Raw genomic sequence first — 12,294 nt, 5'->3', positions numbered from 1 at the left:
AGCCCTTTGTCAAAAGACTGCCCCACTGAACTAGATCTCAGGTACTGTCTATGCTTCTCAGAAACCCCAGGAAGAGAGTAGCCAGCCACAGAGGAAGTTTTCAAAAGCTTCAGCATTTAATCAGATTTGAAGAGAATAAAGGTCTGCTAATGCAAGATCCAGTAACTAAAAATATTATCACATGGAAACCATTAAAAGAAAAGCTCTCTTTAAAAATAAACAAACCAAAATACCAACAAAAAACCCAAACAAAAAAGCAACTTAAGCAGAATTACATTCATATATTTATAGTCTATTCAAAATATTTAATATGGTATCACATACTGCATAATGCTTTCAACTAGGCCTCCTGACTACCTCCACACCAGAGCATTTATCACTTTACAGCTCGACAGGAAACAGTTGAAATTAGTGTTCTTATCACACTCTAAATATAAAACACTTACTTTTTTATTGATATAATACGGATCCAGGTCCTCCAGGGGCTCTGACACCATTCCTGGAGGGATGTCACCATAAATAAAAGGCAGTGTCTTTCCTGCCTCCAAGTCATTATTTGGCTTTGGGCGATTTTCTTCATGATCACAATCATCTTTATGCTTGCTTTTCTCACAATGAGATGCTTCATCAGCAATACGTTTTTCAATAGCTGCAAGAGATTCTTTGGTGAAATAGTAGAAGCTGTCAGCTCCTGGAGGTACCAGCATTGCATGTGCCATCTTTTCATTCTGCAAATTTTAAATTATTTTAGGCTCCTGTGCAAGATCCTAGGAGAAAAACAGAAAAAAAGAAACATAAACTAGAGGACAACAGCAACAGAAATCCCCACATACAAGCTTTTGTCAAATTCATGATCCACATCTTTTCTAATTCTGAAGTACTATAAGCATGAAATACTTGAAGTAACTTAATACAAAACTAGGTATCTTAGCTTCCTTAAACAGAAAACAGATACATGTTTTGAAGTGAAGAAAAAATGAATGGGGGGGGGAAAAAAAAAATCAACAATGGAATTAGTATTTACCTTGTCAACTCAGTTTATTACAAGCCCTGCAACAATAAAAAAAGGAAAAAGATTCTTCTTTCCTCTCAGCTAAACTTTACATTAAAAACCAACTTATGAAAAAGAGAGAAATGTGTTAACAGAGCTATGCACTGCAGCCAACAGTTACAAGTTCTACCACAGATTTATACATCAAGCTGGGACAGGACAGTGCCTTAAGAAACCTTGCAACTTCCATTGTAAAAGCAGATAGAAAACCATGTGCAACTTCTCTCGATCTTTTCATTTCTGATGGCAACACTGCTCCACCTGCTGGCTTATACTATGCTTCCTAAACCAATGTTTATATCACACTGTTAGGTACTATGTAAACACATTGTATATTTAAAGATGCATCATGCAACAAGCAGAAAGCAACTGATCTGGAGCTTAGTCTCTCGCTTTTTGTGTCTCCTGACTTCCACGTTCCTGATTTCTAATTGTCTTTTTTTCTGGTGTTCTGCTACATAATCAGGCTATGATGGATGAAGACTTTTAGATTTATATGAAAAACACAGCATGCCCTCCTCCACAGTGCTTTCTCTGAGGCCAGATCTATTTCCAAACACCTACAAATAAGAAATGTATTAAATTACAAACAAGAAGTTTTTCACAGATGATTTCTAGGCTTCTCTTTTCTACAGTGAGAGTACAGTTAATGTGCATGGACATAGCATCTTCGGAATAAACTAATTTTATGAACAGAGACAAAATGGAATCCCCTGCTCCTTGATGATGCTGACAAGAGCTGCAGCCTTTGCTGCCCGGCTCCCAGCCAGCTGCACTCTCACTCCTGCACCTCACAAGAAAAGGCTCATGGCTCAGCCATGCCCTGTGACGGGTCAACTCCCTTCACATAGGCTCCCCCTGCAGCCTCCCCCGCAAAACAGGAGGTCCCACCAACACCCAGCACACAACTGGCATGAACACTGCTCATGGTGTTGCGAGTCCTAATTCCCAAGAGAAAAAAATACGAAGCAGATTTAGATGATTTGCTCCATATGGTTCTGTCAGAAAAACTGTTACAGATGGAGCCTGTTCTACCCTGAAGCTGAGATTTGGCTAAAGAGAATGCTTTCTCTGACCACGGGGTGAAATCAATAGTAAAGGTGTGCTGGGAAAGAAATAAAAATCGACATTTTCATGCAGTGTAACAACTTCAAATTCAATTAACATGACACCACAATCGGTCCCATAAATCTGCCTCTTCTATGCCAGCTTTTAGATAACTTAATGTGAGTTGAAGATATTTTCTATTTTTTAACAATCTCTCACCATCATCTAAATTCTCAGGGGCATGTGATCTAATATGACACAAACCAAGTCCTCCTCAAAATTAGCCTGCCAAGGGTACAGTCAGACCCCAAATCCCCGCTTTTTCAGCTGAGCTACAACTATTTGTCAGTCCTTAGCAAATACTCTTTACCACAGTAAAAGACAAAAAAGGGGTCTTTGCACAGGAAAGTAAAGAGGTGCGAAATTTCCTACCACATAGCTGTAGAAATCAGCCCTTTTTCATGTCAGCCACAAAGCACTGCAGGAAAACACTGAAATGTGGTGGGTTTTTTTCTGGAACAAAGTTCAAGAATGAGATGTCTTCCCTGATTTATTAACAATTTCATCTGTGCCATCTTAAAGTGATTCACCATTCTCAAACAAAAGGTCTGATTGTTGTTTAGCCTTCTCTGGTGAATCCTTCTCAAATCCACAGCACTCGTAGCTCTGACAATCTGCCCAGCCACACCTGGACTGGAACCAGTGTCTCAAAAGTTACTTTTCCTTGAGAAACTGGATGACATCTATGGCTCTAAACATCCAGGGATGACATCTAAACAGCCAGGGAACATGCACCAGTGAAAAGGAAGAGAGATCTGTCTTATAAGGATGGACATCATGATCCTTTACCACAAATTTCAGTTTTACCTAAAGAGCTAAAGTAAGTAACGTTTATTGTGTGGTACTCTTAAGTAATTTTCTTTAGCTTACAGCTCTGCTTTTCATAAAAGAAATGTAGGGGGTATTATCTATTTCTTTATTTGTAAGCTAAAAATTCACAAGGATTTCCTTAGTGCCAGCAGCCCTGTCTATTTTTTTTTTTTTTTTTTTTTTTTTTTTTAAGCCAAGGGGAGTTCTTACTATCAGGGGCTTTTTCCTACACCAAGGTAGAAGTACTAAATTCAATAGAAGTTTTTCCATTTAAAAAACCCAAGCATTCCTCTACGGTATACTAAAGAATGCTAAATGTGTCATAATAGATTCTGAGGACTGCACTTACATAAAGTTTGTCTTTTCTCTATCAAGTGACGCAAACTAGTATCTATATGTACAGCTATATGTAATCAGTCTAGACACAGTTATTATCTAAATTGGTTAAATGTTGTAACAGATGAGAGCAAGATCTACAGCCATCAGAACACAACTGCTACCTCAAAACCAAATAAAACAGGAGCTATACACACGGTGTTGCCCTGTTACAGGCACGCTGCCCTTCTTGGGCTAAGCACGATACAGGTTTCTCAGCACATCTACACACATCTACCATGGACCAATCTACCAGCTTTAGAACAAGTAGGGGTGTTCTTTGCAGTCTTGTAAATACTTAAGCTACTGCTTATTTTGATTATGATCTTGTAAAACAAAACAGACAGAAACAAACATGTCAACAAAATAAAGGGGAGATATTTTCAGAGAATAATACAATTATATGCCATAACGTTAGGTTAGTCTTTTGGAGGATGTCCAAATTCCTTAGAGAAAGGCTTCACAGAACTTTCAAAATAGTTTTCTAGTTAGCATCATGAACGTAGGCTCAAAAGATAACTAATATTATGCCTGAACAAGCTGCTTGTACTCAAACATGCACTTGAAAAATGTCACTAATTTATGTCTGCCTATGCATCTAGGCTAAATTTACTCTTTACAAGTTTATAACACATAAAGCTAAATGTTCATGACTGTTCCAAATACCACTACGGCCTTATAGCACTTTTTCTGAGTTGATACAAATGTTATCAGAATGATAAACAATCTTTCCACTTCCATGTTCATATTGCACTGGTTTATTCAGCAAGGTTTAAGTGGTATCCTAAGGGCTGAGATGAACTCAAGTATTCCTCTCTAGAGACATTTTAGCCAATGAGCTAATGCAGCACACCTCTCAGCATTTACATAAAACAGACAAAGGATCTTTTCCAATAGATAACGGGAATCTTTTCTACTAATGATTTACCCCAGCACCCTATTCACAATCCACGCTTGGGAAAAAACCCTCACATATTAAACACATCTTGAGTTAAAGTTCAGTGAGTATTTTCTTTAACAGACTTGCTAAAGTACTGCAAATATATAAAATCTGTAGCACTGTAGAGCAAACAGATGCCATTTGCATCATTACCTCATGTAACTCAGTTTATCCAAGAAAGATACAGAGAGAAAAAATTATGAAGGCAGATGGGTTGGTTCAATGACTCTTCTGGAATCTTGATGACTTCTGTATCATGAACTAAGAGGTAATAACATATCAAATCAAAAGACAAGAAATAATGTGAACACTGAAGAAACTAAAACTGTTACCCCTGCCCTCTGAAAGCCCCAGAGTTCCTTCTGAAAGCTTCTGCATACTCCACCTTAACCCCCTTCTCATAAAAAAACAAAACACACTCAAAAAGACATCAACAAGAAAAACTGAAACACAACATAAAAAAAATTGTTTTCTCAGCTATTTAGAAACAGGCTTCCAATCCAATATGGACATATTATGCATGTAGCTCTGAATGGAGACAAGTAAGACAAAAGAAATTCCTGAGGCCAGGAACAAGGCAATAACAAGAAGATACTAATGTGAACATTAATACATTCTGATGGAATATGGTTGAATGTGTAAGAAAATTTTAAATGATCTTTATAAATACATTTTTAATATATATATGAAGAAAAGTATCATGATGAAATTTATGTCATTTTAGAAAAAGTACGTATCTTACTACTCCTTTTTCTACATTTGACATGTAAAGACATGGTGGCTCCAATACACTCTCCACCAAATTGCGTTAAACTTTTACCTGTAAAACAATGTACTACTAGACTTAAGGTTTTGAGCTTGAATTCACTGTACTAAAGAAGGAAATCATGATGACGTTGCTTAATATTTTCTATCGGAATTTAAAAAACCTTTAACATTTACAAAAACACTGGTCAAGCTTAGACCCAAATCATACAGCAAAAAACTGAGTAAATTTTTTTCCTGTACAGATATAATACATTCATATTTTTCAGAGTTAGAAACAACACATCTGTTCCTCAATATTCATATTAATTGTTCAATATTCCATAACATGATTAATTTTTACAATATTATTTTCATTTTTTGCTGTACTACGGTACATTTCATAGTACAATTTGAATAACTTGAATAAAGTTTATGGCATACTAAAGAAGTTAAGTATTACGAAGTCTCACTTCAATATTACTATTCAGTGACTGTCTGCAAAACAAGAAGCAGTCTGTAACACAAATCCAGCAAGTTCTTAGGAAAATGGGTTAATCTAGAAAGCATCTGCTCTAATCAACAATTATAAATCTAGTATTCTTCCTTTGCCTCTCAGATGATTTCCTGTGTAGATGCTAACAGTATATACAATATTTTTCCACTTAAAATGCTGAAGATCAATAATAACTAAAACATTTCTGAATTATTAATTGGTGTGAGACACTAAATTAGAGCAATGGTACATTTTACCCCTGATGCTTCTTGGCATGATACTATGGCAATGAAATAGAATGAGACAACTCATTTAAATCAGTCTTTTGCCATGTTCTTCATTTATAAACTGTTTCTTTCTCTATAGCTTGTTCACAAAAAGGCTGAAACAGTCTGGAAGACAGACTGAATTTCTGTTTAGTTCTAGGGATTCAACTTCTTATATGGACCTCACCTCATATGACCCGTATCTTTTCCAAAGTAATTCCAAACAAGTTATTTGTCATTCAATAATCTAGCTGAAATGTACAATTTTACAGTAATACTCAGAAAATTGCTGAAAAATATTAAGATTGCAGGAAATAAAATGTTTTTAAAAGGTAGAGGATGCTACAGCTGATCTTAAAAAAGATAATTTATCTAATATACATCTATTTTTAGAATCTGCAGCCACTTAGGAAAACTGATCTGCCTCTTTCCTTTATGTCAGAAAACATTTATCACATGGAGATCCGGGAAATTCAGTCCTCACAAACAAGCAATCCAATCAACTGAGGTATCAAAGAGAAAATCTGGGACAGAGCCAACAAAACTGTGATGGCTTATTATTGCTGGCAATGCAGTGGAAACAGTGAAAAACCACATTGTCAGAAATGTGACATGCATCTATTTTTATTCTAGCAAGTATGATATTTCTCTCATACATGAGTGACTGCTATGACATTTTTTGACCCCAGAAATGCTTCTCAGAATTTCAATACCCTGCTTGTAGTTAGGTCCAAGTAAGTAAGGTAGCCAAGTTCCTGGGTAATAATCCTAATTTAAAGCTTTCTCAAATGTAAATTCCTTTCACAATCCAAAATCAAATTTATACCAGTTTTGCTCTTACACTAAGACTATTCATGACTTCAATACCCTGTCAGCCACTAGTTATGCCCAGTTTCATGTATTTACAACATAAAATTCTCATTTCTTAAATATTCCTCTAGTGATAAAAGCTCAGTGAACCTCTTCTGTGAATAAAAAAAATTATATCTTTCACTGAAACTTATTCTTACATTTCTTGTTTTTATATCACTTTGAACAACAGCATTTAAAACAGCAGGCCTATTGCACAGTCTTGCAAGGTTTCATTATCAATATGTTGGGGTATTTTTTTCCTCAGTTCTCCAGGTAATTTCCCTTCAATTTGCCATTCTACTTATGTGTCATTAAACCAGCTTAAGGAAAAAAAAGACTTTCTGTAGTTGCCAGCAGAGCACTGATAATGTGTGCTATGCTCCAAACCACCTCTCTTTTATGACACAAAAATGATGATGTCACATTAATTACATTATGACCTTTATAAGGTTGGACAATTTTTCTGTGTAAATTCATGACACAGATAACTGTTAAAGCTTTTAAATTGATTTAAATAAAATTTTAAATTTATTTTTGATTTTAATTGATTTAAATAAACATGCATCTAGCTCCTTGTTTTGATACTTAAATAGAAAAATTATGTATCTCCATGGCTACCACACAATATACTGTAGCTGCCTTGATATTTAAGCTATGAAACAATACTATCTTTATTTTCAAATAATCTTTGTAGTTGCACAGTGTTGTTTGTTTGCATTCATTAGCTTAAAGACACTATGAAGGAAGGACAGCTATCATACAGTATAAATTAATTTTGTTCACACAGAACTTACTACCCAATAATTATGTTCAGCTACAGAACTGAACTTGCTTTAGCTGTATGAACTCTTTAGAATTTAACTGCCAGATTCCATAAATTATGAACCAAAATGTATTTTATCGAACAACTGTATGGACTTGGTGTTGTATCATTTAAATCCTTTAAGTTTGTCCTGATTTCAGCTGGGATAGTATGTGTCACCCTCAAAATGATGTTTGGAATGAGAAGAACATGGTAATACACTGATATTTTTAATTAGTGCTAGGAAATCATGCTTTCCTAGTATGCAGTGCACAGGAAGCTGAAAGGGAGCACAGCCAGAACAAAGGGTCCACATTGGCCAATGGAATATTCTATAACATATGAGGCCATGCACCATATATAAAGCTGGGGGGAAAAGAAGGAAAGGAGGGTGCATTTAGAGTGATGGCTTTTGTCTTCCAAAGTAACAATTACTCGTGATGGAGATCAGCTTTCCTGGAGATGGCTCAAAACCTGCCTGACAATGGGAAGCAGCAAATTAATTCCATTCAACATTGCAAGTTACTTTCCAGAGTCAGATTTCTTACAGATTTGCTGCAGTAATTCCAAGAAGTCAATAAGTAATAGTTTCTTCAAAGAAGAAAGAACTACAGTACTTCTAGATTAAATTTTCAGAAGCTCTCTGGCTCAGATTTCACCCTGACTGAATGAATGCCAGCTAAAAAAGAAAGTTCCTTGAAATTAAATTGCAAAGAAAAGAATGACCACAACAGGCAGTGCTTGCTTTAAAATGTTCTACCTACATAAATCCAAACGTTTATGAAAATTTTACAGATTGGAATCATGTCATCAAAACCTGTACAAGTGGCCACTTCATGTATTCTTGGAAAATGAAATGCTTTAAATTAACTAAAAAAATATTTTTGCTTGAAAAAAGTATTTTTCTAGGAGATATCTGTCTTGTTTGGTGAAGTGGAAAGAAGTAAATAAAAATGAGGTAGATTTTTTTTTTTTTAAATGGTATCCTGACAAAGCTGTGTAGTCCTTGGCAGGACTCTGTTTCACAGATTAAGAGCTAAATATTCACATACATATACAAAGAATTCCAGAAACTGCACTATTACAAATACGGAAAATGTTTCTTTCATGTTCATAAATTCATTTATCTATCAATTGGTATGTTACAACAAACTTCAGACTCATAAAATGGTGCAAATTTTTAAGTAAAGAAATCTTATTTGATTTTGCATATACCTATGAGAGCCAAAGCTTTTTACATAATACCTAAAACTGATTATGTAGATCCTCCTTGCATAATGGACCATTTATTGGAAGGTGCTCAGCTACTCTGCTTTCTTGCACAGCAGAAGAGTAAGCATAAGTGTATGCAGCATTATGTTACATGATTAATGTTAAATTGATTTTATCCAAAGCCACTTGCAGCATCCATTAACATACGAAGATTTTAAAAAACCTCAATTATGTTTAAAGTGGTTAAGGTCTCCCAAACAGTCTTTGCTATAAGAGTGAACAATTACAGAGAAGCAACACTTGGATACTATGAACTTGGAAAATATAAGGAACATTTTTTTTTCTGAATTAATGAGACATAACTTACACAAGAAGTGAATTTGTATAATAGCAGCATATAAAGCCAAGGTAATTTTACCATATTAAGTGACATGCTTGATGAACGATATGCTAAATGAAAACCAGGAGCATTTTTCTATCCATAAAATGCAGACTTCAATCAGAAATAAAATGGAAAGGGAGACAAGATACATAACATTTGGCCTAACATCTGCACTGCATTGTGAGAAGCCTCATTGCAAAACCACAGCCACAACACTTCCATGTGTTAAATATATTAATTTTGAGTTCAATATCCAAGATAGCTTTAAGCTTGTGTGTAAACTGAAGAGATCTTTTCCACCATCGTTTTGTAAAATGAAAACAAAAGCAAAAAACCACCACAGCTACTCTCCCAGACCTTTATCCACCACTATGTTATTGTAGGTTTCAATTAAATCTCCCCAAAATCAGGGCTGTGAATACAGGGGACAGACTGAAAACACTGTTTAAGACTGAAACAATAATGAATAAGTTTGAGGTTCTTCCCATAAACTGTCTGGGAAAGAATGAGTGCTAAAAATATCTAGACATCAGTCAACTTTACAGTAAATTATCACCTTTAACAAAGTCACACAGAGAAGGCCAGTGTTATACTGCAACCAAAGGCAATCAGCCAGAAAAATCAAAGAAGTTATGAAATATCTTCATTTAGAGCTTTAATTCTGGGAAGTGTATCTATAAACAATGGCTATTGGATTATTTTAAATAGCTTTAATGAAAACATATTTTTTCGTGCATAAAAAAATTTCTATACCTTTCTACAGGTAAGAATTTTCTGCTCTCTTAGCAAGAAGCAGCAGTAACAGCAGCAGTTATCTGAAGTAACAGTTCTAATTATCTCTGCATCCAAACAATTGTTATTATAGTTTTATGACTTCCCACTTAAGAGAAACAGGGTACTGCTTTAAATTACCCATATTCTGCATTTTTTCCAGAGAGACAAATGCAGAATTTCTTGCCTCCACCAGCTGCAATTTCATATCTTTATACTCCAAGCAAGCAAGAAATTTAGAATTTTTCTAAACAAATGTATGATCTACCTGAAATTTTAAATTACTTTAACTACTATATAATTGACCCTTGAAAGAGAAGACCTCAGTATTAATTAAATTTAGGAGGAAGCGTTAGGTAATATTGGACACTGTGTCAGCAAACACGTTGCAGTGCATTGAAGGAGCCTATCTCAAGCATCTGCATTCACTGCTTAAAGAAAAGGGCCTTTCTAGTTAACCCATAGGATACTCTGGCCTGACTACAGCCTGGTGAGAATGTTACATCAAACACATTAGACAAGCCATTACCAATTTCAGATTAATTTCTCTATGTAACAAAAATAAATAGATAATCCTCCCTTTAAGGTTTGTTGGTTTTTTTTCCCTCTGCATATTAAAGGATTTAGGGCTATGAAGAACAACAGAACATGAAATTTTCTTTCACTTTTTTATAGTTAGGTGCCATAATTTTCAAAACTAATCCATTGCATATCCATTAAAATATATTCACTTGAAGTTCATTTAATATCCAGAGACTACCTCAGCAGCGAATCAGAACTTCTCCACATTTTGTTCAGACCTCATAATTTAGTATTAATGAATTATTAATAACATTATAAATAAATTACAAGCTCATAATATTGCAAAGTACATAAGCACTGTGCACAGCAAAGAAACTGCACGCATCCAGGCACATGGAATTTGACATTAGTTTGGCACTTAAAATCATGGAATCTAAAAACCCTGTTAAGTCACATATACTAAAACGCTTCATGTAAATTAGCCAAGTTTACACTTAATACTCAGGCACTGCAGAAACATCTAAGTGAGTTATTCCAGCTCATGAAGGTGTAGCATTTGCTGTAATGTTTTTAGATTTCAGACTACTACATGGTTCAAAACTGTTATTATTCCAATAATATTTTTTAATTCAATTTTACAATAAAGTTATCTTGAGTACATTATCTCTATCAGATTAAAGTCAATATGTTGGGATCCCTCTGACTGACTGTACCAACACTGTTTTTACATCAATGAAACTTTCATTAATGCATCAAGTATTACGTGAATTATGACTTATTTCATCAAAGTCAGTAAAAAACACTGGATTTCTTTTTTCCACATAGGGAGTGTGTACGCCATGTCTGAAACAGATTTAGTTTACTTCAACTGTGCCTACTCACACCTATACCATCAATTTCCAATAAAAATTTTGCTATTATATTTGTAATCAGTTATGTAAAATAAGATCACAAGAAACTGGGGGGGGGGGGGCGCAGAAATAAGATTGGGAGGCACCTTTGGAAGTCAGTCCAAATTCCAGCTCAAACCAGAACTACAGTTACTTACCTTATGAGCACAATGAGGAAGAGGTTGATACTTAATGCTGCCTTTGCCTACATCTTCATTAGTCAGTCCTGGCACCCCCAGGAAGATAAGGACAGAGAGTAGAACAGTGCCCTCATAATCCAGGAGGAAGCAGTTAACATGCTCCAGCATCTGGAGACTCACAAGTCAATGGGGCCAGATGGAATCCACCCATGAGTATGGAGGGAGTGGGCACAGAGGAGCTCCCCAAGCCTGTCTCCATCATTTATCAACAGTCTTGGTTGATGAGTAAGGTCCTGTATGACTGGAGGATTGCAAATGTGACACCCATCTACAAAAAGGGCCAGAAGGGGCATTGGGGAACGACAGGCCTGTCAGCCTGACCTCAGTGCCTGGAAGAATTACGGAAAGGTTCATCTTGAGTGTCCTCAGATGTCAAGTGCAGGACAGAAAGGGAATAAGGCCCAGCCAGCATAGGTTCAGAAAAGGGAGTCTCACTTGACCAACCTGATCTTGTTTTATAACCAGGTAACTACCTAGTGGATGAGGGAAAGGCTGTGGATGGTGTCTACCTGGACTTTAGTACTAAAGCCTTTGACACCATCTCCCAAAGCATTCTCCTAGAGAAACTGGTTACTAATGGTAGACAGATGTGCTCTTCGTTAAAAACTGGATGTATAGCTGAGCCCAGAGAGTTGTAGCCAACAGAATTAAACCCAGCTGGCAGACAACAGCCAGCAATATGCCCCAGGACTTAATTCTGAGCCCAGTCTTGTTCAGTGATCTATATGAGAGGATTGAGGGCTTCCTCAGCAAATTTGAGGATGACACCAAGTTGGGTGGGAATGTTGATCTGCTCGAGGGTAGGAAGATTCTGCAGAGGGCCCTGAACAGGCTGGATCAGTGGGTCAAGGCCAATAACATGAGGCTTAACAAA

The 12,294-nt window shown here is 35.9% G+C and overlaps 1 protein-coding gene across 1 annotated transcript in view; it reads right to left on the bottom strand.

The window, feature by feature from the left end:
* The window catches only part of LOC139797724 (sodium channel protein type 2 subunit alpha-like), a 70,221-nt gene that overhangs the window by 43,646 nt on the left and 14,281 nt on the right, over nt 1–12,294 (bottom strand). Inside the window, exon 2 of the mRNA XM_071747459.1 lies at nt 447–767. Within this exon, the coding sequence (XP_071603560.1) occupies nt 447–719 (273 nt within the window). The 5' untranslated portion in view covers nt 720–767. The remainder of the gene's footprint in view (nt 1–446; nt 768–12,294) is intronic.

The sequence above is a fragment of the Heliangelus exortis genome, chromosome 6 (genome assembly GCF_036169615.1).
Source record: "Heliangelus exortis chromosome 6, bHelExo1.hap1, whole genome shotgun sequence".
Classification (NCBI taxonomy): Eukaryota; Metazoa; Chordata; class Aves; order Apodiformes; family Trochilidae; genus Heliangelus; species Heliangelus exortis.
This window is presented reverse-complemented; position numbering and strand designations above follow the sequence as displayed.